This window comes from Miniopterus natalensis, chromosome 8, assembly GCF_054644295.1.
Source record: "Miniopterus natalensis isolate mMinNat1 chromosome 8, mMinNat1.hap1, whole genome shotgun sequence".
In the NCBI taxonomy this organism is placed as follows: Eukaryota; Metazoa; Chordata; class Mammalia; order Chiroptera; family Miniopteridae; genus Miniopterus; species Miniopterus natalensis.
In genome coordinates, this window is record NC_142088.1 from 57,109,788 (window position 1) to 57,137,297 (window position 27,510).

At 41.7% G+C, this 27,510-nt stretch overlaps 1 protein-coding gene across 1 annotated transcript in view; it reads right to left on the bottom strand.

Annotated features, from left to right (window-relative positions):
- Nucleotides 1–1,428: 1,428 nt before the first annotated feature.
- Nucleotides 1,429–27,510, bottom strand: part of LYPD6 (LY6/PLAUR domain containing 6) — a 113,657-nt gene continuing 87,575 nt past the window's right edge. The window contains exons 2-5 of the mRNA XM_016205569.2: nucleotides 26,524–26,712; nucleotides 18,988–19,086; nucleotides 6,331–6,461; nucleotides 1,429–4,333 (exon numbers count right to left, since the gene is read on the bottom strand). Of these exons, the coding sequence (XP_016061055.1) occupies nucleotides 4,166–4,333; nucleotides 6,331–6,461; nucleotides 18,988–19,086; nucleotides 26,524–26,641 (516 nt within the window). The 5' untranslated portion in view covers nucleotides 26,642–26,712 and the 3' untranslated portion in view covers nucleotides 1,429–4,165. The remainder of the gene's footprint in view (nucleotides 4,334–6,330; nucleotides 6,462–18,987; nucleotides 19,087–26,523; nucleotides 26,713–27,510) is intronic.

A 27,510-nucleotide genomic window follows, 5' to 3' on the forward strand; every position in this document is an offset into this window, starting at 1 on the left:
AGTTATCATGTGGGTTAATAACAGATGTTCAAAGAGCTTTCAGTATTTCACTCCTAATAGGCAAATTAAAGACCATTTATTAAAAAACATTTGTGAAAGTGCTTTAGGTATTTCAGATCGAAGTTGCCATATTGTAACTGAGGCACCACATCTGGTTTTCAATAACTGGTATGCCCTGGATCTTGTTTGAGGACAAATCTTATGTGTGTTGGGAAGGAGATATAAAGTGCCTTTATAAAGTGAAGGATCCATGTAAGTCTGTTTTCTTTTTTACTTTCTTTCTTTTTAAATTTTTGTTTAAAATATTACAGATGTCCCTTTTTCTCCCCAATGACCCACTCCACCCTGTCCCACCCCCCTCCCAAGTCCCTCTCCCCACCATTGTCCTTGTCCTTGGATTGTGCATATATGCATATGAATTCTTTGGTTAATCTCTCCCCCTCCACCCACCTGCCCTCCTCCATATCTCTAAGATTCATCAGTCTGATCCATGCTTCCATGTCATTGAATCTATTCTGTTCAGTTTATTAAGTTCTTTAGATTCCACATGTAAGTGAGATCATATGATGTTTGTCTTTCTCTGCCTGGCTTATTTTGCTTAGCATAATAAGGTCCTTCCATACTGTCCCAAAGGTATGAGATCCTTCTTCTTTACAGCTGTGTAGTATTCCACTGTGTAAATGTCCCACAGCTTTTTAATCCATTCATCTACTGAATCAGATTTTCTAAAAGCACAGCCTACCTGAGGTGCCATGTCCATTGAACACAGAGCTATACAGAAAGATTAGTGATAAGAGCACCAACCACTGATCCAGAACCTAAGAGAAAACCTTTAACTTTGGGGAATACTTCTATTTCCTTGGAAATTTCAAAATATAGGGTGTTAAAGAATAACCAGGAATCACAAACAAGCTAGAGTTTTTCAAGGTCCCTTTCAATGTCTATCATTTTACTATGAAAAATAGAATGAATTCATTGTATAGATGAAAATGACATTTATGCTATTCAAATATTTGTTTCTGTTGCAGAAGAAACAATTCAGGGAAAATGCTTTCTATTGAATCATCATCATTCCCTCCAAGAATAGAATAAAATTTAAAAATTGTTAGTGGGGTGATACATGCACACATGATCTTTTTATATCGCCTGATTTAACAAAGAAATGTCCTGGGGAAACTGCAAACCCGATTGAAAAGTCTGGTAATCTCTTTCTTTCTTGGATTTCAGCAGCACTTACTGTCTATATGAATCATTTGCATGAGTGAATTGTCTTATGTATCTTTGCATACATGCATTTCTTGTCCTTCCACTAGAAAGTGAGTTCCTGGAAGGCAGTTCCCTATGGCACTAAGCCCAGTGCCTTGTACATAACCTGGGAGCCCAAATCATTGACTGACATGTGCATTTGCATGGAAGAGCCTGGAGAGATACACTTAAAACCTTTATTCATTGATTTACAAAATGTACAATATTTACAAAATTTAGGCATTAATCCCATATTGACATGAATGCTGTGGGGAGTCTAAAAATAAATAAGTGGCACATAAGTTCATATACACTTCATGGCTCTTTGCACTTCAAGCCATCACCAATGGTGGGATTTATCGGGAGGTGTAATGTGGTAGAAAAGTCAGATGGATGACCAGTCCTGGGTCCTCCACATTAACGACCCTTCCTTGGCTCCTTGAGGCTGGGATGGCACGCAAATCACTTTCTTTTCAGAGAATAAAACACCAGCCATTCTGACCAGGCATACAGGGTGCACACAGCCACATTGTTCCCCCTGGGTAGCAGACGATGCCCTTGTGGACCTGCGCCCTGCACACCAGCCCGGGAGGCATTAGAGTGTTTATTTTCTCATTAAGAACCAACATTTGGACTTTGTCTCTTATTGAATTCTCATGCAGTACGTGAAAGGTGTCAGCGGAGAGTGACCATGCACAAAATGTATTTGTAGATATGTACAACATCCCATTTTCATTGTCTTATGGCATCTTTACGTGTAGAATCAACCTGTCTCCTCTTGTAGCAAGAGGAATGAATGAGGAAACCATCCCTTCACCCCCCAAAGGAAAAACATCTGGGAACACATGCAAATGGCACCCTGCAGAGGCAGGACTGGACAAACTCCGAGTGATAAAATGGCCAAATTCCCATGAAGTCAAGCCTGCAAATTTTCCTAGGGGTGGTAATTCTACCTCCCCTCCCTCTTCAATCCCATCTCATCCTATATATCCTAAATCAGAAGGAAAAGGCTTCACGTTACTGAGCTTCTTAGACCCTTGGTACCTTCATCTATAAAGTATAAATAGCAGTAATTTTCCTTATATGGTTCTTGTAGGAGTTACATGATCTAACTTATGTAAAGTGCTTAGCATAGTGCCTGGCACATAAGAGGTGCTTAATAAATGTCTTGCTCTCTCTCCCTCTAATTCCCCACCCCAATTATAAGCAACTTATTGAAAAGCCTGCCAAACTTTGATTTAAGGCCATATGATGCAATTTAGATGATTGTGTATCAGAGTTACCACTGTCAGTTCATATCTGGTCCCTGAGGAGGTCTCATTTTATGAGCCAGAGATATTTTCCTGTGCAGAGCAGATGGACCCTGACAACACTGTCCTCTTCATCCGCCATGCCTCCACCAAATTTCATGCAAATATGCCCCATAACCCTGCAGAGGAACACATACCAGTGATGGTCACAACCACTGAGGAAACCATGAGCAAAACCTTGAAGCCAACCCATTACTCTTGCTCACAACAGAAGTAACTTTTTTCAACACTGGTGCAAGTATTATAGATAATGTTCACCGCACATATATTACAAGCTCTACCACTGTTGAAAAATAAGTATTCTGATTTGATCGTTTTGTTCAGAATAAAGAATCTTTTACAATATATTTTAGTTTCTAGTTATGCCATACAAAAATAAATATTGTATAAATGATTTACAAGGAAGAAGAAAAAATTGTAACTTGGGGTGCCAAAAATATAGGAAGGATGGTGAAATCTTTACTGTCTACTTCAAAAGCAACCAACTAAAAGAAATCAAAACTTCCCACTGGGTCTCCTTACTATTCTCACCACCACCCCATTGGTCTACTACTTTTCACCCTACAATATTATGTCTTCTTTCCCTATTAATCTCCAGACAATTTAATGTAGAACCTTCCCCCTAAAGACACTGGGGATTTGAAAGAGGAAGAATAGAGAGGGTTCTTGGGCAACATGACTTGCTGATGGAGGAAGATCTGGCTGGATTCTCACAATTAACTAGGACCAACCTAGTTCATTCTCCTTCCTTTCATTTTAAAGTCCTCTCTCTGCCTAAATCAGCTATGTCTGAATAGAACTCCATGACTGGAAGAGATGACCCCATCCTACTGCAGGACTCCTTGAACACCCATTGGTCAAAGTAGAACCAGGATCTCATGGAGAACAACAAGGTGCCAAATCAAGCCCAATCTCCCCAACTAGAGGAAGGGACAAATAGCCACTTTACAGATGCCAGTTCTATAAATTAGGAAAAATCCTTCTCCAGTCCCCTCTCCCCAACAACAAACTTTTATGATTGCCTTTTTATCTTCCACACAGAGCAGAGGGAACATGATCCCCACCACTGGGGAAAGAATGCTAGAAAAATTAAATTGGACAATTTGCTCACTACTTTTCTAGGGACTCAGTAGGGATCTCCGAGGAAACAGTTCATTCATTTTGCAATTAAAGTTTTAAAATCTAAAGCTATAAGTGAGTTCATGATTATATTTAAACCAATGGTCCTTTAACTTTCTCCTGAAAACTCACAACTATTCATGTCGCATAACATCTCAGAGAGTCCCAAGACCTCCTGTGGCTCATGCAGATTCCAAGTTAAGAGCCCACATCTCAATAAATGCAGTACTATTTCTTGGAATGAAAACAAAGGTTTGTGGTATAGAACTCAATCTATTTTAGGGGCAGGCTGGCTTTGATGAGGCCTTGGACTTGAAGTGACTACACTGAAGCAATGCTCGTTCCTCATGGGAAGCGGGAATGCTGGCCAGGAAGACGTCCTCGAGTGCTGTGGTTTCACATGTGTACTGTTGGCAGGCCAATGACTCATGCAAGACTGTGGGCCCTCGAGATCCCCAAGGAGCGTTACTACACATTGAGCCGTTGAGCTGCTATAACGTGAGTCCCAGCCACACCCACAGGCAGGACACTATCACTGACACGCAGTGTGGCTGCCCATTTGTCTGATTTATGGGTGACGTGGTGGCAAATGTGGCATCAGTTTCATTTCGGGGGAGTGGCAGGTTACAGATATTTCCTTCACAACAGGAAGTGCAGACCTGGAGAAAAGAAAGAGAAGAAGAAGGGTGGTGAGAAGCTGGCAGGTCTTGGAAGGAGGTGGAGGTTTTTGAAGGAACTGTCTCCCTCACAGCAAGACTCAGAGGAGAATAACCTGTTCTACAAAGGAGACACCAGCTCTGCATTTCAGGGCTGGGATGAAATCTCGTCTGCAAGCAGTGTGGTCAAATGAAAGCCCCCAGCTAAGCTTCAAGGGACATGGGTTCTGCTTTTGACATCCACCCTGTGGCTATTACAGTTTCGCACACTTCCTAGATCTTTGCTCTTCTCCCTCTGAAGTGGGGATTATAAATAATACTTACCTACCTTTCCAAAGAGGCTCCTTCTGACCACTTGAGGAAACTGCTAAGAGGGCAACTTCCACTTGCCAGGTTTTAACAGAGAGTGCAAAGTGGCAGAAACCCAGATAATGTCAACTTAAATATTTACTTTCACTAGAACTGTCTGTGTCATGCTCTCCATGCTCATGGGTGAGCTAAGGTTTGAAGGTTTTTCATTTATTCAATTATTCCTGCTCTATACAGCTTTGCTTGTGGATCATGAGACACAAATAAATGCAAAGAATTACTGACAAGTTATTTTAGGTCATGGCTACTAAGTACAGACCATGTACAGACCATTAGCAGTTTCAGCATCAACTGGGAGTTAATTGGAGATGTAGAATCTCAAACTCACCCTGAACTTAGCAAACGAGAATCTGTATTTTAACAAGATCCCCAAGTGATCCACATGCACAGTAATGTCTGATCCATATACACAGTGATGTCTGATCCACATGCACTGTGGATCATGTGGATCCACATGTCTGATCCATGTACACAGTAATGTGTGAAGACTCTGTGATGGGTAATATCTTACATTCATCACCCTGCACAGATTTCAGTCTGCTCACGGCTTGCAAGGGCTAGGGAGACGCTATGAAGTCGGGAGAGAAATGGGTCAGAAGTGAGTTGGAATTCTGTCTCTGTCACTTACTAGCTGTGCAACCTTAGAACATGATGTCACTTCTCTGATCTATAACTTCCTGCTGGGTGAAGCAGCCACGATAATGCCTGAGAACCAAGCCCAGCCGGTTAGGGGGTCAGGTAAAACCCTTGGGTTTACCTTCACATTTCAAACCAGGAGCCGGTGGACAGATTACACTTTAATTCTTAGTGTGCTTGACAAGTCTCTTGCAAATTAACTGTCTATCTTCTGGAGAGAAAGAAGCGCCCATGGACAGTACCACGGCCGGCTATCCGAGCGGGCGCTGCTCCCCACCCCCAGGAAGGCAGCCTGATGGGTGAAGTGGGAGGATTCCAAATAAAGGCCAAGGCCTGACATACATGCTCACTGTGCAGCCAGCTCTGAACGACCGGCAGGAGAGTCAGCGACAGTCCCCATTCCAACCGCCAGACTGGCGGCCTTTCTGATTCTTTATGTTCTCTTTCAAGGCTGCCCTCGAAGTTGGTTTTAAACTGAGTGCTTCGGTACAGGCCTCAGCTGAAGTTTCAGGGGGAAAACCCACAGAGAGATGGTTCTCTCAACCCCCAATAAAATGGCCCAGGAGCCAGTGGATACCTTCCCCAAATCAGCACCCCACAAAGGGGCAAGCCCCACTTTACAGAAAGTTGTCAAAGCTAAGCTGCCTTGGCCACCCCCAGCTCAATGAGTTGTCATTGCACCTGCAGTGCTTGGCCATGGGGACCTAACTGGTCCCTTGCTCCTGGCAGTTTTATTGCTTTCTTCTGAGTGAAGAAAGGGCTTAGGATGATTTCCAATACCCTCTGGGCATTGTGTTTACATAATTTATCCTATACCCTGGTATAAGCCTTGATTCTTTTAGAGCGAGCAGGAAAGGAAGCGTTTTCTCCTAATCCTATAAAGACAGTCAACAGCCAGCCGCCATGGGAAGGAAGACTGCTCATGGGCACTGGCCGGCGTCTGAGGGGAGGGGGGCTGGCTCTGCTGTCAGGGCCACTCGCTTTGTTGCTCAGACCTTGTGGCCGGCATGCTCGGAGTCCCTGCAGCCAGTGGACAGGCACTCTTCCAGCGGGACGCAGCGTTTGGTGACGGAGATGCTGTTGCCCGTGACTTCCATTGTGTGCTGAGTGTAGCAGTATCTGGTCTCTGTCAACAACAAAAAGTATGTTTCAGTTGACATAGAAAGCGTGAGCCCAACCTGCCTGAAAGGGAAACAACAGGAGTGTCAGCCCTGTAAGTGCTAAAAGGATCTAACAGCACATGGGGTGTACACTGTGTGGGTTTATGGCCAATCCCAGAGGTGTCCTTGGAGATCCACCGAGCCCTGGTAGGAGGAGGTGGTCTCTGCCCATCGTAATCCCCATAAACCAAGGCCTAATGGCATCAATCTATGCCTTTCAACACATTCACCACTGGATTGATTTTTATTTTTAGGAGAGGAGAGGTTTGGAGGGGCGATTAGGATGTGAGAGTCATAGCAATTTTCAGGGAGATGAAGGGGTGAAAAAGTTCAAAGAATGGGGTTAAAAGACAAGAACTTAGGCAGGTGAAAAGATTTTCAAGGGGATAAAAGACTATAGAAAAGACTGTGTGTGTGTGTGTGTGCACGCGATTGTCCGCGAGTGTGTGTGTGTGCGAGCGCGTGTGTAAAACAGCTCTAACAGCTCTTCCTGAGTAAGGTCAGAAAGACGAAAAATAGATTCAGTGTATCTGGAGCAACGGACTTCATTCAAAAGAAAGAATTTCTTGCCTAGGAACACAGCTGGATCTTAGAATTCACTGTCGAAGACACTGACCCTACGAGGAAGCAGTCCCAAATTGAGGAGCCTTGTCTCCCCAGCATGAGTTCAGTGTTATTCCAGGGGGTAGGCGAAGAAAGGCCATAATGTGAGTTTCTAGAGGTCGAAGTCTTAAACGCCTGAAAACTGGAGATTTCAGTCAAAATTCCATGGAGAACTTTTTTTTTAAATTTGTAATTTAAAGTCTAAAGAAAAATGGCCTTGCCAATGTAATTCTTTAAGCCTCCAGGCGGTGTTCAGCTCTCTAAGCCTGGGATTTAGCTGAATGTTCCTGTTCCACTTTCAGATTGAAAAAGAAAATGAGTAATTCTCAAGAAATGTCACCGAGCTGTTTTTCATCCACATCTTGGACCTAACTTTGCATACTTTATCCATTTTGGATATTTAGTGGCTAATATGGAATTATGACCTTCTATGATATTATTTATTAGGCAATAAAAATTCCCCCTACCAGATTCTGTCATAATCTTGGCAGCTTTTAACCGAAGTACTAATGCCCAAAGAAGAAAGCTGAATAATTTCAGGCTCTGAGAATGAGCTCATACGGAGCGCACTGACACATCCTGGGAGTCATGAAAATTCAGGGGTTTTAATAATCTCCCTAGATGTCCGCACCTGCCAGGAACCTGAGTGGCCTCCGTCCGACTGAGTCTTGCTAAGGACACCGACTTTCCCAATGGTTACACTCTTGGTGGGTGTATGTGGGCTGAATCTGTGTCTGTGCCATCCCCCAAATGCTGTCCCCACACTGCACCCTGCCCAGAATTTTGTCAGCTGGAATCAGGTCACAAGGCAGACCTATGCTGCTCGTGATCCTAGAGAGTGGGGTCAGTTAGGTCACCTTATGAGCTCATAAGAAAAGTTGAAAGCCCATAATATTTTTAAATTGCCGTGATGGTTTTTCTGATGAAGAGGAGGTGGCAGCTGTCCCCTTATTTTTTTTTTTAAGCTTCTGACAGGTTTTAACATACGGAGGGCCATGACCTGAGAGATTTACCGTTTCTTCCAAAGAGGGCTGGTTTACTTCTCTGGCATCAGACTTGGTCACTTATGGCCCTGATAGGTAAACCTTTCCCATCCCCACCCCAACTTCAGATGTTCAAGACAGCCATAGGAAAGGAATGTTCTTATCTTGGTCTCCTCTATGTGCAGACAACCAGGAGCAGCTGCCAGAGGTTTTATTGCTCCAAATGTAAATCTCAGCCGATAAGATCACACAGTTATGGAACAAGTAAATCATCACATGGTATCAATTCTGGAAACTACATTTGTCCCTCAAATAGTGAATTATTTTGTTTTAACTAAGCCTGAGAAGAACAACTAGTGAACATGATATAACTACCTTTTGTTCATACTTTTCAATCCATAACAAACTCTCTTTTAATTTATTGATTGGAAGCTTATTCCACTGAATGAAAGTAGAGACAACCACCAATGAACCTTTCTTTTTTTTTTTTTTTTTTCCTTCAGGAAAATATGAGAAAGCCCCGTGCCTAATAAGCCAGTTCTTGCCATTCTTGGAAGAGAAGGATGATCAGTGATGAAGCTGGATGAGAACTGTTCCTCACACTTACCAAGTCCAATCCACAACGCAAAGATATATTGAGAATAGTTTATTACTTCCAGCAGAAGACTTTAGATCTGAAGCATCAATCCCTTAAAAGTATCCGTTCCACTTCTTATCTTACAAAAAACCCTTAGGTGAGTTATAAAATGTTAAGGTAGAAAAAGGTTCTGTGGTTAAATAAGTTTGAGAAATGCTCAAATAAAGTTGAACAGGTTTCTTCAGCACACAATTTATGAGAGCCCTGAGTTTGCGCTTTATGTCCAAGGGGGGTGGGGGTAGGGCAGGCAGAATTTCCCGAGCAGAACGGGGTGGACCACATGTGGCTTATCCCTGGACTGAAGAACTGATAAAAAACGAGTTTCAGCCACAGAGCTTTGCTCTCCATGCATTGCGAATAATCCTTGGGTTAGTAATGAGGTTATATGAGAATCAAGCCTGCTGATAACTTCACACTAAAAGGATTTCAAAGGCTTTTATCCAAAAGATAAAAGATGGATTTGAATTTCTACCAAGTTAGTCTGGGCCTCTAAAAATCTCATATTCTGCACTGCATGGTATTCCCAGAGGTTGTGAAACAAAAGTCTTTTACTGTGAGATTCACAGGCATTCAAGCAAAATCAGAACTGAGTAAGAAAGCTTAATCAACTATTGGAAGGCACAAAATATAATTTTCACAAAATTCACACATATATACACACATTCCCTAACCTAGCTCTGAAAATTAAAAAGTCCAAAGTGAAAATGTAAATTTCCACTTACTCATCAACATTCAGTTTCCAATAACAGAAACTGTATGTAAATAAAATAGACATAAAATGATCTGAATTAAAATGAGATGTTAAAAGTGACCAAGTCTCCAGTAAAAGGCCTTCTCACCGTGCAGTAGTAACTCTGTGTGGCTCCGCTAGTTTTGGTTTCTTGACAAACACATATAATTATGAAAGTGATGCTAGAGAACAATTCACCAGGTGCAAGAAATGTAATGGGAGGAACATAACTTGAATCACAATATTACCAAATATATTGGAAAATAAACACTAGCGGCACCTGCCGCCCACTCCTACCCGATTCTTTCTGTGCATGAAACCCTCACATCCCACATGCTCCCTCCTGGTCTCCCTCTGCAGGGATGGTCCACGTGAGTGTTCAGTTCGATGCTTTTCTCCCCTGTCTGATCCTGCAGAATTTCTGTGAGGTTCCAAGTCCTGCCATGAATAATCTCTTCTGCGATTCCTCGCCCTACACTTCAGCACTTTGTCTTCTAGGTTTTCTCCGGCATCTCTGTTCTCTTTACTTCTAACTTGCCCTAACCTGAGTGTCGCTGTTCTACCAAGTTAAGTTCTGGAAGCTCCTCTCAAGTAGCCTCATCCAACATCAAACGATGTATCTTCAGTCTGACCCTGTCTCCTGGGCTATAGAACCAAATTTCTAACTAGTTCCTGGAAATCACCAGCAGCACCTCGCACCTCGCACGTCTCAAACCAGTCACATCACTGCTGCCATCCCCCTTGGATCTGTTTATCTTCCAGCATTTCTACTTCAGGAAGGGACATCCTGAGAAGTGGCACCTCTACCTTGCACTAGAAACTTCAGAATCAGCTCAGGGTTCTCTTGCCAAGCTGGGTGTCTCCAAGTCCTCTGAAATGTCACCATTATCCGTCTATTCTTTTCTGTGCCATTTTCCATTTCCCCCAATTCAGGACCTCGTTCATTTCCAGTCTTCTTTGTCCCCGATCTCTCTCCTTTCTAAAGCAGGTGCCAGACAACCAACCACCAGATAGATTACTGAAACCAAGGTCAGAACGTGCCACTCACTGCCTACGAAGGCGTGGCTAACACTTAAAATCAAGAGTCACACCTAAGTGTCAAGGAGCCCTGACTGCTTACCGCTAGGTTTACTTGGCTACTCCGTTGACTCTCTCTGCCCTTGGATCTTTTTGTCAAGAGTAGAGGAGTAACTGTGCTTCACTCCTGGACGCATCAATTACATTTATAACTCTGAGCTTGGCACCTGAAACTCAGCACCTATTATTACTCAAGAAGCGCAGTGACTCCTTGATCTAGGCCCAGACCACCTCACCATTGCCTGCGCGGTACCTTGAGACACCATGACGCAATTTTTGACCATTCTGACAACAAAACATTTTTTCCTATCTTCTGCTCCTAGAAACCTGATGTTTTTCGAGGCTCAAACCAAATGACATGAATTCTGTGAAACCTTCCTTGATTTTCCTCCCAACCAGGCTCACAGCCCTTCCTTAGCTTCCTTGGTTGGTCTGTCTGTCTTTCCTCCTAGATTACGGTTTCTCAACATTGGCACACTAGCATGTGTTTTTTTACAGGTTGATTTTGTTTGTTTTTTAATTAAACTTCAGATTTTGAGATAATTGTAGATTCACATGTATTTGGAAGAAGTAGTGCAGAGTGATCTCATGTGCCCTTCATTCAGTTTTCCCCAATGGCACCATGCTCAACCAACTGGCCACCCCAACCAGGCGTGTTTAGTTGTTTGAGAAGCTGCCCTACCGTCCCCGAGAGCGGCTGTTCTGTACACACTCCCACCAGCAATGTATTAGCCATCTGGTTTCTTCTCATTCTTACCAGCATTTGGTGGTGGTGTCATTTTTTAAATTTTAGCCACTCTGATAGGTGTATAGTGATATCTCATGTTTTAAATCAGCCTTTTTCTAAGGGCTAATCATGTTGAATATTTCCTCATGTGCTTATTTGCCATCTGCTTATCTTCTTTGATGAAATATCTTTTCATGTTTTTGCTCTTAACATTTTTGTCTGCTGAGATTTGAGAATTCTTTATATATTTTGATACTAGTCCTTTGTCAGATATGTCATTTGTAAATTTTTTCTCAGTTTGTAGTTTGACTTTTCATTCTCTTAACAGGGTCTTATGCAGTACAAAAGTTTAAATTTTGATGGAGTCCAATTTATCCATTTTTCCTTTTATGGACTGTGTTTTATATATCAAGTTTAAGGATGCTTTGCTTAGACCTAGATCCCAAAGATTTTCTCCAGGGTTTTTTCTAAATGTCATATAGTTTTATATTCAACATTTAAGTTTGTGATTCATTTTGAGTTAACTTTTATAAAAGGTGTTATATTTAGGTTGCGGTTCATTTTTTATTTATTTATTTTATTTTTGCCCATGAATGTCCAATTGCTCCAGACCCATACCATTTGTTGAAAAGGCTGTCTTTCCTCCTTTGGATTGCATTTGTGTTCTTATCAAACATAAGTTGGGCATCTTTTCGAGGGTCTCTTTCTGAGTTCCCTATTCCATGTCATTAATTTATGTTTCTACCCCCTGCCAATACTACCATCTCAATTACTGTAGCCATGTGATAAATCTTGAAAAGAGAGTAGATTAACTCCTCTCACTTTGTTCTTTTTAAAAATTGTTTTAGCTATTCTACTTTATTACCTTTCCATATGAATTGTATAATAATCTTTTCTATATCTATAAACAATCTTGCTGAGATTTTGACAGGAATTGTAGTAAATCTATATATCAATTTGGAGAGAATTTACATATTTACTATGTTAAGTTTTTCAATTCATGAGCACGATAAGTCCATTTATTAGTTTTCTTTTGATTTCTTTTATTAACAGTTGTCGTTTTCAGCACCTGTGTCCTGTACATGTTTTGTTAAATTTACTTCTAAGTATACTTATTTTTTGAAAAATTATATGATGTTATATTTAATGTCAGTGACCACATTCATTAATTGATAATATATAAGTACAGTTGAGTTTTGTGAGTTCATCTTAATATCTTGTGACCCTAATGAACTTACTTATTAGCTCTAGAAGTTTTTTGTACAGTTGTTTGGATTTTCTACACAGAAAATCATGTTATCTGTGATAAGATATAGTTTTATTTATTTCCAATCTGTATGCCCTTTATGTTCTTTTCTTGCCTTATTGCATTGGGTAGAACTTTCAGCAATACATTGGATTAAAGTGGATAAACTGGACTTTACAGGGGTCAGTAGTTAAAATAAAAGCGATAAGACAAAAGCAGCAAGTGGATGCTTCCTATTTGAGGCAACTGTGTTAACAGAAAATACACTGTGAATTGAAGTAGGTTAGATGCTCTCAGAATACAAGAAAAAAAAACAAAAAACACACCTCGTCACGGCTGATAGCAGAACATTTGATTTAAAAATTGTTTGGAACATTTTAATGAAAGAATAAATCTGGACCCTGGCTGGCTGACTCAATTGATTAGAGAGTCACCCTGATATGCCAAGGTTGCGGGTTCAATCCCCAGTCAGGGCACATACCAGAATCAACCAATGAATGCATAAATAAGTGGAACAACAAATCAATGTTTTTCTCTCTCTGTCTAGAGGGAAAAAAAAAAAGAATAAATATAAAAATTACAGTGCCAGCTGAGATGAACTAGCTTGTACCTTTTTAACAACAACAACAAAACAGTAGAATAAAATGAAAAGAGCTGGATAAAATTAAAATAACACCCAAAATCTGTGTGAAAGCACGGGAGAGCTACCGAGGCAGAATGGATTTGAATAGTAAGGCAGCAGAGCTACCGAGGCAGAATGGATTTGAAGAGCAAGGCAGAAGCGAAATGAAGAGCACTGAGCTGAGCCTGACATTCTGTACCCGCTCTCGCCTTGAGGCACTTGCGCAGAAGAGAGGCTGAGTAGTCGAGCAGAAAGCCCTGCTAAGGGGCAGAGAAGCTGAGCAGAGCCTTTGTCAGTCTCAAGGGAACTGAGAGGCACAAACAGGAATCCAGAGCTCACAGGGCAGCCAGGACAAAAGGAAATGCAGAGAAATGAGGCTGACAGTCTCAGTTTAGAATTCTTGGTTGGCAGCTAGTTACTTTCAGCACTTTTAAAATGTAATTCCATTAACTTCCAGCTTCTACTGTTTCTGTCAGTACTGAATGTGGGCAAGGCTGTGCAGCAACTGGCACTTGCAGGCACTGCTGGGAGAGCAAAAATTGGTACAGCCGCTCTGGCAAACTTAGGCAGTAACTAGTACAGCCACAGCATATATGCTACATACCCAGGAGCCCCAACTCCTGGAGCAGACCCAGCAGAAATGACGCAAGTGTGTACTGAAAGACATGGGCAAGAATGTTCAAAAACTGGGAACACTCCAAATGTGCATCAATGGTAGAACGGATGAGGCTTGGTATAACCATACAGCAATCTACAATACATCTATGAGAAAGAATAGCTTTGCTGCTCACAGAAACATGAATGAATTTTATGTATATAATGTGGGAGAGAAAGGAGAATGTTCTGTATGATTCCATTCATACAAAGCTCAGTGGTAGTAATCACAATTGTGTTACCTTTGGGAGGTGGGGTTTAATGACCAGGGGGACTCCAGTGGCCTTCTGGGGTTCAACTGCTTAGCATGACATCAAACACATAGCATGTTCATTATGTGAAAATTCAATGAGCTCTTCACATGTGATCTATTCACTTTCTGGTATGTATGTTAAACTTTAATAAAAAGAACTTTAAGCTTTATAAAAAGGAGGAAGTCTAAGACTTCCATTTAGCGATGTGACAAGATAGATCATCTGAATAGCATCATTACATAGCAGCACCAGTGCTGAATAACATATAACCAATAGCATCTGTAAAGGTACAAATGAACTCTCCAGAAAGTAAGGGAAATCCCAGAGATCAACACTGATTTCTCTACCCTGGGAAGAGTTGGGGGTGTTAATAGATAAGCTATAAAAGATGCAAGGCTTGGGGTCCCCCTGGGGTTTAGAGCTGGAACAGAGACCCTGTAGAATGGTAGAAACCTTGAAGGACTATATTCTGAGTGTAAGGGAGACAAAAATCCACCCTTGGGTAAAGTTAAACAAAAAGGTTGGTTGTTTCAGCCTGGACTCTGTCTGAAAAAAGTCAACAATAAGAATCTTTCCTAAAAACTTGTAACCATGGGCCTGTCTTCAGTGGAGCTGGGGATCATATTTATATTTCCTGCTTATTCCAGATAATGGATATAGAAAGAGTTATTAAGGGACATCCCCAGGTTTGTCTTCACTTTCACAGAGAAACAGTGATCAGCATAGAAGCTGGAACCAAAAGGGTACATGTCCCTCCATCTCAAGATTTCTCTTGGTCTGATTTTATATCAGCAATAATTCCAAATAAAGAATTTGCCTTACAGGGAGACATCTGCACTTCATAATTAAAAAGGAACATTAAACCCTCTCGCCTTACGTAGCCTCCACAGACCAGGCCTTTTTTAAAAATTGTGATGTTTTTTACTTGACATTTAATTCGAGAGACTCAAACACTTATACGGTCCCTTTCTCTCAAGGAGCTTTTAATCTTGCAACACAGAAAAAAAGTCACAGGCAAGAGAACACATGGATCTGATGACATTCAACTCCTATTTTTCTTTACCAGCTCTTTCAACCGGTCTCTCATAGGATATGATTTCAAGATGCTTTCCCATTCTGGTTCACAAAGTCAAGGAAATTGCACAGATTTATAATGAGCAGTTGATGAAATTGAGTTTATTGCAAAGGAAGTGCTCAGGGACCAACGACTAAGTAGAAGTCTAGCAAGTGAGGCAATGTGATGGGTTATGAAGGGCGTCTTAAATTCTCATGTCTGGGGAGCGTGCACGGTACCAGGAATCTGTAAGTGCCAGAGGCAATAACAAAGTGATGGAGGAAGAAGTGCTTATATAACACACATTTCTGGAGTTAGGAGTGACAGGGAACCTGAGTTAGCTAGAGGGGGCTGGCTGATGCCACCACTGCCTGTCACAGTGATTCCAGTTAGGGCAAGCCTTGCTTGATGTTTATTTGACCAAATGATGCTTCCCAACCAGCCTGCTGAATCTGCAGGCATGCTTTACCTCAGCTGCTAAAACACAGTCTGTCTCTCTGCGCATCCACATGACTGAGTTTAGCTTTTGAACCTTCTTGAAATCCAGGCATTCCCCGAAGCAATTTGGGATGTGAGCTTATCCCATAGAGATAAGATTAAATACTAGCATAAAATTTTTTCTCACTTTCAACAAGTTATTTTCACATCATGTAACAATTAAAAACCTAGTTAAACATGCCATCAAATAAGCAAACAAAAACCCAGGAATGTTGTAGAAAGCGGTGTTTTTCTCATAGCAGCTACTGAGCTGCCCTTATTAAGCCTGTTGGTAGTCCTATAGCTGCTTCAGCTCATAATAAACAGAAAAAACAAATCCAGGGCTAGTCAGTAGTGTCTGGTAGTTAGACACATTTTATATTTTAATCTGATAATAGTGATGCCATTTTCATTGTTAGAAAAATCTGGAAAAAACCCAGAGGAAAAGAAAGAAGCTAACTGTGATTTTAGTCTCCACTCCTTACCTGATGCCCAAGGTCCCACAAAAATAACCTGGCTCCCCTCTTGGTTCCTACTATTCGCTGATACGAACTAGTTGCGACGCCCAGCTGAGGTCTCTCCCAGTCCACTGAGCACCCGTGGGGCACCCTGTCCCCAGGCCTTTGCTCTGAGCGACTTCCCGGCACACCCGTCCCCTTGCACCTCTACCTGCATTGCGCCCTTGTAGGGCCGCTGCCGTCCTCCTGGCCCACGATGCTATCACTGGCCACCTCAGCCCCCAAAGAGCAAATCTCCCCTTAAACTCCCACAGCATTTAATGCCATGTTTCATTTGGCACTTGCCTTTGTCCCGCTATTTTTGACATTTAAGATGTTCAGATCTTATCTCCCCGGCTGACCTGCCTGCTCCTTGAAAGAAGAAACCGATTCCTATCTCTCGGTGCTTAATCCCCCAAGGGCCTGTGTTCTGTGTCATGAACCTCGGGGGGGGGGGGGCACTTTCCACTTATCCCTATTAATTTAAGGACAAAAAGATAAAAGTAGGAGAGGAAAAAGGGGGAAGGAGAAATTGTGCCAATGATACTTTTGGATATCTGTGCTTTGGAAGGATAGATTTTGACCTCAAAAGAAAATATAAAGAGGGACCTTCCTCTTTTCCTGTGAGGAACTCGAGCAGAGTGCCACCAGTCACGTTTTTCATTTTGTGACAGGTATATACCTCTTTGTCATCAGACTTGGACTGGGTCTCTCTGAAATAGAGCCCAAGGCCTGAGCAAGCCACAGTCCACAGTCCCTCCTTTTCTTTTCATCATCTCTGCTAAGTCCACGCTGAGAGAATTACTGTCCCATTTACTCCACAGCAGCTCTGAGCACTGGCAACCGTGGCAAAAGCTAATCTGCCAGGTTTGTCCCAACAGGAACCAGCCCAAGTTACTGGCTACACAAGCAAATCATCCTGTTTGAGTCCAGAGTCACCGGTGGTTCTCAAACATTACTACATATGAGAACCACAGGGAGCTTTTAAAACTCCTTATGCTCAGCCACAGTACATACCACTTAAACATGCATCTCCGGGAATGACCCAGGCATCAGTGTTTTTAAATTTTATGCAGTGATTGGAATGTGTTGCCAAGTTTGAGAATCGGTGGCTTCACCAGGTCCATCAGTAGCCTACCCAAGCGTTCATTCTGCAGTGGGATGTTAGAAAACACTGGCTCATTCTCAACCGAGCAAGTGACTGCAGAAGGCAGCTCGGGCAGGACTCATCTGCGATCGCCCGGATGGCTGGACAGCTGGCTTGTGATTAAGCCAGTCTTTAGTGTCTCCATGTTTTCCTCTTCCCTGTGGTCTTTCCCATTAGCATCTCTAGCTCAAAGTAAACAAGAGGCATCTAGAGATGACAACACTACATTACACTTTTTATTAGTGGGGAGAGGAGCTCCCAGTGGTTCTTGCCCCTGACTGTCCATTAGAATTATTCGGGATATTTAAATACACTGTGCAGAGATGCTGGCTTAGTTTGTGTAGAGCTGTGGTTCTTAACATGTGGTCTCGAGCCCAGTGGCTTCTGCATCACCTGGACACTCTTTAGAAATGCATATTCTCAGGTCCCATCTCAGACTTCCTGAATCAGAAACTTGGAAGAAGGGAGGGCAGAGGCAGGGTCAGAAATTTGTGTTTTATTTTATTTTTAATGCCTTTAAAATGTTTATTTATTGATTGATTTTAGGGGGAGAGAGAGGGAGAGAATGAGAGAAAGAGAGAAAAACATTGATTTTTGTGTGTGTGTGCATTCATTGGTTGATTCTTGTATGTGATCTGGCCTGGGATCAAAACCAAAACCATTTTCGTATCAAGACGACCCTCTAACCAATGGAGCTACCTGGCCAGCGTTTTAATAAGCCCTCCAGGGAATGATGATCATGCTGAAGTGTGAGAACCACTGGTGTAAGCAGGGCACAGGTTCCAGTGATTTTGAAAATACTCACAGGAGTTCCTGCTGGATGGCCTAGGTGTGAACTCATGGGTTAAACAGTACTGGTTTAGGTAGCTGGCACTCTGTCTCTTAACTGGAGCTTCCAGGCTCTCTCAGTGTCCAACCTTCCATGAGAAACAGAGTGCCTTTTCCTGGGGTGAGTAGGAGAACTCTTGTACTATGTTAAAAAATAGTAGATTTGGTGTTGGTGTGTTCAGTCATTTTAACAACTGAATTAGACTAGCAGTGAAGCCCATTGAACTTCTGGCTTAAACAATGGTCCGTAAAATGCCCTGTCCTCCCCCTCCCCCCATCAAATGAATGGACTTCCTTCCAAAAATAAGCTAACCAATTAACAGTGACTCTGTAGCCAAATATAACCACCTTTTAAATTCAACAGTATAACAGAAATATGATTATGAAGCATCTACTTCATTTTGAAATGGGCCTTTGGGTCAAAATTTCATGCTTCCATTGGGCATCCATCTCATCCTTCAAAGAGAACTGAACAGTTTAAAGAGCTCAGGGTTTTTATTTATGCAATGATGACATTTAGAATTCTGGCTTTCATGCAGTCTCAGGATAGAAGCCTCTGGCAAGATATGCAATGAATGGAATCTTTATATGAACATCGACTCATACTTTGCATAAAGGAAGTTACAAAGCAATGACTAATGCTTCAAAGAGTGGATTATAGGCTGGTTGTTTTCTTTATGTCCTACATGTGCCTGGGCCTGGGGGTGAGTATCACTCGCCTTTTCTGGAGCTCCAAGGACACTTCATGAGAAAGGGGGCAATCCTATGGATCAGTTTATGACTCAAAGTCTCTGATAATAAGTTATGGGTGTGGTATAAGCAATCTACTAATAGCCTTAGACGAGAGAAGCAATTGACATTATGAGCATGCCTCTTTCTCTACATGCATCAAGGCAAATAGGCCTGCTCACTCCTGGACAGCTCTGGGGAACCCAATGTGTCTGCTGAGAGTTTACCTCGAGGACAGTAGATGTCCGGAGCCCATCGGTTGCACTCATAATTGTCGGCTGCCTTTTCACAGGTGAAACACTTAAATCCACCAGGATATGGTGTGGCTACAAGAAGGATCAAGAGAAAAGGGTAGTTTTTTAGACTGAGCACAGAATCCTGCATTGTGAAGTTAGACATTTTCACTTTTTAAAAAAATTTATATTTTATTTTTCTTATTAATTTATTTTATTTTATTTTTTTCCATCTCAAAACAACTTCGTAGTTTATTTAAAAAGTCAACATGCAAGTTCCATATCACTCAGCAACTGCACTCTTGGACATTTATCTCTGAGAAATGGAAACTTATATTCACACAAAAATTTGTACACAAATATTCACAGCAACTTTATTTGTAATAAAAACTGGAATCAACCCAGATGTCCTTTAATGGGTGAAGGTTAAACAGATACCGTGGAATACAAGTCAGCAATAAAAGTGAACTATTAATACATTCAACAGCTTGGATGAATTTCCAGGGAATTATGCTGAGTGAAAAAAGTGAACCCCAAAAGCTTATATATTAAATATAACATTTACTATACGTAACATTTTTTAAATGAGAAAATTTTAGAAATGGAGGAAAGGTTAGTGGTTGCCACGATAGGGACAGGAATGGTAGGAAACAGGTTTAGAGGGAGCTTGGTGTGAGGCCAACAAGAGGAATCACTGTGCTATTGAAACTATTTAGTGTCCTGCCTTAGCCAGTTTGGCTCAGTGGTTAGAGAGTTGGCCAGAGGGCTGAAGGGTCCGAGGTTCAGTTCCGGCCAAAGACACGTACCTCGGTTGCAGGCTCGATCCCCAACCCCGGTCTGGGCACGTGCAGGAGGCAATCAATGTGTCTCTCTCATATCGATGTATTTCTCTCTTTTTCCCTCTCTCTCTCTCTCTCTCCCTCCCTTCTACTCTCTCTGAAAAGCAATGGAAAAAATATCCTCAGGTGCGGTTTAAAAAAAAAAAAAGAAACTACTTAGTGTCTTGACTTGGCTGTAAATGCACAAACCTACACATGTGATAAAATTATGTACACAAATGCACACACACACACACACAAATGAATGCAAATAAAACTGGGGAAGTCTAAATAAGAGCGGTGGGTTGATGTATCAATGGCAATAACCTGATTGTGATGTTATTCTGCAGCTTTTCATAATGTTGCCATTGGGGGAAACTGGGTGAAGTATATATGGACTCTTTCTGTTACTTCTTACAACTGTTTGTGAATCTAAAATTGTCACAATAAAATTTTAATTAGATAAAGGCACTCTGGATTTCCAATGATTTACTTTTATGTGTCATTGTACGTAGACCGGTCAACATTCACATGTAAGTATAAACATTGGGTTCAATCATAAAAAATGTGCTGATGTTTGACCATTTTGTACCTATGACGGCAATTTATTTAGTTCCATCTAATATTTTTAACTGCTGGGACCGGTTAAGAATCCCTGGGGATGGTAAGAAAAGTGTCTCCATTGCTAAAATACACCCTGCCTATGCAGAGGTGACCCCCCTGAGGGGCCTCTCAGGCCCATGTCCAGTGCTCAGGGGGCAGCACGCTGGGGGCCCCTGGGGACACGGGTGCACTCTAGGCTCCTAGCTCCAGCCTGAGGGACATGCAATTGCCGAAGCCCCTCCTCTCCATCGCCTCTTCTCCTCACCCCTGGGCTGCCTCTCCCTGCCCTCTGGGGAGACTGTCCTCCAGGTCCTGGTATTCTCTGCCTGGCATTTATGCTCAGGCAGGGCGCTGTCCCATGGGAGCCATGCTCCATCGAATGCCAGCTCCCTGGGGCCTCGCTAGCATTTAAGGACAAAGACCCACAAGGAATATCAGGCCAGGTTATCTCTGTCCGATCTGCTGATGTGCTTTTCCTCGCTGCTTAGTTCTAATCATGTGCTTGCTTTGCCACTTAGAGTTTTGCCTTCCATCAACAGAACTTGTGAATGTGTGTGTGTTTAATTTGTAAAATTACCTGGCCTCTTTGAAAGCTGCAAACACTCAACCACTTCATCTGCAGAAGCCAACTGTTCTCTCTCACAGATGGCTGAGCCTGCATATCCCACTGGCGGAAATAATCATCTCAGGGTAAATTGCTTTACCCACATGGAACCAATTAAGTATGTTATCAAAAATAAATGAAGGAGGAGGCAGCAGCTTAAGGCCAGAATTATGGGCCAGATATAACTTTGATTTTCACCTTGCCTGGAAGAGCTGCCCATCCTTGCACCTGCTTGCAATAGTTCACAGAGCTGACGCTGAAAATAGCAAGATCAAAAGTAATAAACTGTCTTTCAAAAAAGGCAGATAACTGGACCTTTGTACGGGCCCAGGTGAGAGTTCCATGTTCCTCCAAGTAATCGATGGCCCAAATTCATCAACAGAATCATAGTGTGTGCATGGGTCATCTTAGAAAAGTTTGATGGGAAGCAACTTAGACATAACCATCCAACCACTTCATTCCCAAAGAGGAAATTTCACTAAGAGGAAACATCTTTTCCCTAGGTACAGTTGTAATAAAACAGAAGTAAACTATTTTGTAAAACGACACACAAATAATGTTTATATCTCTACATCCCACTACTTAGATAGGTGGGTTCCATTTAAGTTGAGTCTGGTTTAGGTAAGTGCCCGTCTAAAGAATTAAAGCAAATAGGTTCTCATATTCCAAAGCCATTCAAATATTCTTATAGACATTTTAATTCGCTTATTTTTATAAATACTATTATAAGAAAAACCATACAAAATAGTTTAGGAATCATCCTGATATATTAAAAAAATATTAGTTTCACTAGCAACTTCAAAATTTTGAATATATAAATATGTTTAAAGGACAGAACTTTAAAATAATTTGTAAATCTTGAAGTAGAATGATCAGAGTAGGAGTTTTGAAAAACAGATGTAAACTCTGTCAAAGAACAGTATTTCTCAAAAAATGATCATGTATAGCAAGGTTCATGACTGCCAGGAGCCATAGCACTTCAGCTTCCATGGTTAATTCCCTAGAGTATCCAATTTTATCTGTCTATCACCTTAGCCAGTAGAACTTTTAGTTGAAATGTTGGGTTAATTATTCCTGGAAGCTTTCCCATCAAAGAGATAAATTAAGAACTCTGAATGAAGATTGACAATCCAGCCATTCCATGAATAAACTTTTTTTGAGAACCTAGCACTAATAAGTCGTAGTGTTCTCAAACTTGGATTATTTAATAGCCTCTTCAAAATTATCTTTTGCAAGACTAGTGACATATTAAATTAAATACTGTCATTTCTTATACAAGTAGGACTGAACTCTGAAATTAACTCAAAGTATATCAAAATTTAAACAGGACTGAGAGCTAGAACACTAAGGTAGCATAATGAATGCAGCTTTGTTTCAAATCATTTTATCTCTGAAAGTGTTTATCAGCATGTATCACTGACAATTAACCAAACGGTCTCATTCGCAATGAGTTCTGTTTTTAAACCTACAACTTCATATCTGTGCATTCCCAGCAATGACACGCTAATATCTGCTTATAGGAACTTGAACTTACATCTTGGCAGATAGTACTGATCAGTGAATGACCAGACTGTTTTCGGTGACAGGTCTCTGGAGACAGACTCAGCTTTAAGTTGATAATTACAGCACAATACCAAGTAATGGTTAAATTCTTCCCTCTGGAAATATTTAGCCAAAAATAAGGTCCACAGTTGAACAACTATCTCCAGTAACTTGCTAATTGATACTGTATCTGATAAGTGTTTTTAAAAAAAGACTGGAAAGAGATTCCTAAGAGATGCTCTATTTTTCTTTGTTACTTCAAAGCATTACAGAGCAAGTAGAGTTTCAAACTTGTGGCCCCAGCTGTGAATGAATCTAATTTGGCTCTTGATCACAGAGTTAATAAGCTTAGTACTCTGCAGTTCAGGGCATAAGTCCTTGGTCCCTCAAGAGAAGGTGATTGTAAAGAAAAAAAAGAAACGCCAAAGTGCCCAGTTACTTCCTGTAACATAATCTGTCCATTAACTCGCATGGTCAGCCATAGTTCAACCGACCATAATTCATTTGCAAGGCATCGGAAAAGATTTCGTCTTTGTTTCCATCTCTTGGAACTTTTGCCTGGACAAAGGCCTTCAGTTATCAAAACCATGGTGAGAAGAGAATCTTGTTTTAAAATACATGCTTCTCTGTAATGCAGCTGAACTTTTTTTTTATTCTTGCCAAATTAATTTCCATTGTTTTTGGAAACTGGAAGCAAATACAAACTTTTTAGAAATCTAATAAATCGATCTACCTCTCAGATTACTTGCCTACAAAACACTGTCAGTATAATTTTAATACCATGACCGTATTTCTAATAGAAATGCATTTCCTGCTATCTTTCTAGGAAGTCCCCATACTCCCTAAGATTTATGCAGTATAGAATTATGAAAAAATTAGTTGGCTCTCTATGTAGGCATAAGAAAGCCCCCTGCAGGGATATAGTGCTTTGGCCCACAGAAAGGCTCAGAACACATGCAACCAGTGGAAAAGTGAGTATCTCAGGAAAGATTTCTATTACAAAGGAAAGAGACGGAGGCCAAGAACAGGTTGAAGTCATGCTGGGTGTTATATTCTGCTATCACATATCATCGCTAATGACCAAATGAGAAGCTCCATTTCTCTTAATACTAACTCCTGTTTTAAAGGAGCTATTAGGCTTTGGTACTTTAATCATGGGCTGGGAAGAAATTCATCATTTTTCACATGAAAAAGAAAAAAAGAAACATACAGATTATGGAAAAGAATGTTACTGAGGACAGTACCTCAAGTTTGAAAGCCATAAAGTTTATTTCTCTGAAGGGCTTAGAAACTTCAAAGATTAGGGAATCAGAGAGCAAAGGAGATTAGTCACAGAGGCTGAGCTTTCCCAACCCGAGTTCCAGTCTCACGCCACTTATTATCTCTGAAGGCTGTTTAGGGCCCAGCAGAAAGGAGTTCCTGGTTGTCTGGTGTAGGAAACGTGCGTGTCTTCCCACATCTCCAGCATATCGCATTTCTCCTTGTCACGGTGATGGGATCTGGCTCGCTCCCTGACCCCAAGAAAGCTGTTTGTGCCTCCATCTACATAGTAAGGCAATTATATTAATAATTCAAGATCAAAATCATCCCACACTTCCCTCATATATATTTTATAGACTATATCCTACAGAAACCTGCTGATTTGTGGAGATCGCTCCATCTAAACATGGTCTAGTGGGCAGAGAACAGCGACCGTTTAAGGAATCAAAGTGTAAAAACAAGCAAAACACCAAACACTTCTGAACTAGTGCACAGAAATGGGAAGTTAACTCTGCTCTAAAGTGGGCAGGAGTAAGCAAAATTCTAGCCCAGTAGGACCCATGGGCGGTAGCTTCAATCCAGCAAGGACTTTACTCCCCACGACCAGTTGCGGAGAGTCCAAAACAGAACTGAGCCCAGACCTGCTGGTGAATTATCTATGTACAATCCAGCTTAGGAACGGCTTCTTCTATCCTCCTGCATATTTCAAAATCATATCAGAAAAACCCACCAATTCTTTCTATATGATGAGTTCCTTTTGATTAAGCTATGGCTCTGTTTGATTAATGTAGGTCGCATGAGCAGAACTCATCCTTCAAAGCTCCCATTCTGAAACCGACTTCCAAATCGGGACCCACTCAACCCTGCAGGACCTGCCATACCGCCCAGGCAGAAGCGATGTGTGTGTGTGTGTGTGTGTTTGTTTTGCTTATGTTCACCTAAATCCAGTCCCCTCGATTTTCCTTCCCACCCTGTATACAATCAAAGCCTCAGAGAAAGCCAAGCATGGACCTGTTTTGTGGCCTGGTGACTTGTGAGCCTGTCACTGAAGTGGACAGAGAGCCCCCCAGAGGCTGAAAATCCTGGCAATCAAACCTAAGAGCCTGAAATCTAGGTTTTTGTTCACCAAGTCCGATAAAAATCATGGCTGTTTGGAGAAAAGAACAAAATGCAACCCAAGAAAACAGAGCAAGTATCAAAACACCTTCTCTTCATGAATCTTATTAAAATAAACAGCCCTGCGAAAACCGGCAGCCAGGTACGCTTCCCATATAATTCATGAGTAGGCACTGGACCATACTGGTGACAGAGTGCAGTAGCAGTAAATCTAAAGAAACTCTTTGCTGCTTCTCAAAAGCATGTTTGGAATTTAAAAATTAGAGTAATGTATTTTTAGCATCCTCAGTTTACCCTCTAAGCCAATTATAACAACTTTGTAAGCAACAGGTCTCCGATTGCCTGTTACGTATATGCCCAGCATTTTACAGTTATTATTTCTAGTTCACAAAACAATGTGACAGGGTATGTGTTATTTTATCTACTTTAGAAATGTGGGAATTAACATTTAAAAATATTCCCCTAACATTTACTGAGCATTTACTATGTCTCATATTCAGTGCTAATACTTTGCATTCTTTGAGTTAATGTTCACAGAGTTAAGGCTCTCATTTCAAGCCAGAAGGCTACAAGCAGCTGAGCTAGTTGCTGACCCATGGGCGGGCTGACTGGACAGACAGTCCCTGTGAATTCCTCCACCCATCTCTCCTCTAGACCAGACCATGCAGAAGTTGAACAGTCTAACCGCGTGACATTGAAGGAGTCTGGGGAGCTGCCTCCTCTTTGTAGATTTGAAGATCCTCAAAAGTAGAGACCATGTTTTACTTGCCTTTATGTCTTTCTTGCCTATCACAACGCTGACACATAGGAGACACAAAAATGTAGGTGGAACAGGCTATTTCAAAAGAGAAATGCACCCTGGGGCAAATGATAAAGGTCAAAATAGACACAATATACCCAGCTCTCACCACCAAAGGGACAATCCAGACAAAACTAAGAGAGGAGATAAACACAGAGATGGAGACTAAAAGAGAAAGTAAAAGTACCAAGTGATCCAAGCGTGATCCTTAGAATACCAGCAGCAGAGGCACCTGAAACTCTTGCTAAAAGCCAGGCACCAGAGGTACAGCCGCAGCCAGATAGGCTTTCAGACACTCAAGGGAAGGCTTGTGCATCTGCATGATTATGTGCTCTCTAGATAACTCCTAAACACAGGAAACCCAAAGGGGCAGGGAACAGGAAGTTGTGGAAGACAATTAGTTGCGAGTGAGAATGAGATACACAGACAGGAAGACCAGCTATTATCTTCCCTACAAAGGGCTGATCTACAAACATTCCTTCTGGGACTTGGCGGTTCACTCTGATAATCAACTGAGGCTAGCATGACTCAAAGGGAAGGGTGTTCAGATCAGGGCAATGGGGCAGGGGACAGAGAAAATAAGCCTAATAATTTGCCTTAAAATAAAAACCACACACACTATAAAAAGTGAGGGTGAAACACACGGCATCTTTGGTAGCACCCGCACCCCCTGATTAAATCAGCAGAGGTTCCCCCTGCATTGAAGGCTGCCTTCTCCTGGCCATTTTCAACTCATGTCTTATTTGAAGTAAAGTGACATTTCTGCAGCAAAGAGAACAGAATCTTACTTGAAGGGTGGAGGTAGATAATGTCTTTCACTGTGAAGTCTCGGGACTGTGCAGCTTTCAGACAATCAGCCAACAGGCTCAGGAGCAGGAGCCAGGCCAGGGCAGGGCCAGGTTCCATGGCAGGCCGAGGTGTCACTCATACAGGGCACCCGGGAGCGGGGACTCGGGACAACAGGAGAAAGCTCGCACCTGAAATATGAAGCAAGATTCATCTCAGTGTCCAACTCGAAAAAGCCACACGGGAGACTTGGCTGAGGTCTCGTGTTGGGGGGATGGCGTAAGGAGGGCAGGGAGCTGAGGGCACAGGGAAGTGGGTAGACATGGAGAGAAACTTTATAAACCGTAATTTTAGAGCACTTCGAAAATTCCAGCCCAAATCTCTTCTGAATCAGGTCGCTGCAGCTCCATTGGTAGCAGTTCCCTCTAATATCCAGCAGAGATGCTATCAAGAGAGATTGAATTTTAATGAAACCCAGCTATTTTTGCCAGGAGGCCAGGGGATGGCTGCCAGAATGCAACAATAAATAAGTCAGGTACAAAAGCTCAGAAGCATTTCCTTGTTAACGGTGAGGGCCAAGTATGAGAGTGCAGCCTTACTGGGTCACACTGCCCGCGCAAACCTGTACAGGGTAGACTTTCAGATTTGGGGGAAAAAGAAATGTAGGTAAATGGGCCTCTTCCAAACTAAAAAGTGCCTTTCTAGCTCAAAACATCCTTAACATAAGTAACATCATTGGCCAGGTACTGTTGAAGTCATATACAGGGTGTTCCCTAAAAATGTATATACACTTTAACAGCTGATAGCTCGATTTTGAAACTGAAATGTATTTTAATAAACACTGCCTTTATAATTATTCAAAGTGTGTGTATGCATTTTTGGGGAATATATATATGTATATATATAAAGTCATATATACATAATACACACACTAATTACTATTATCATCTGTTTGGAGTAAACCGAAGTCTAGCAAATAGAGAAGCTGA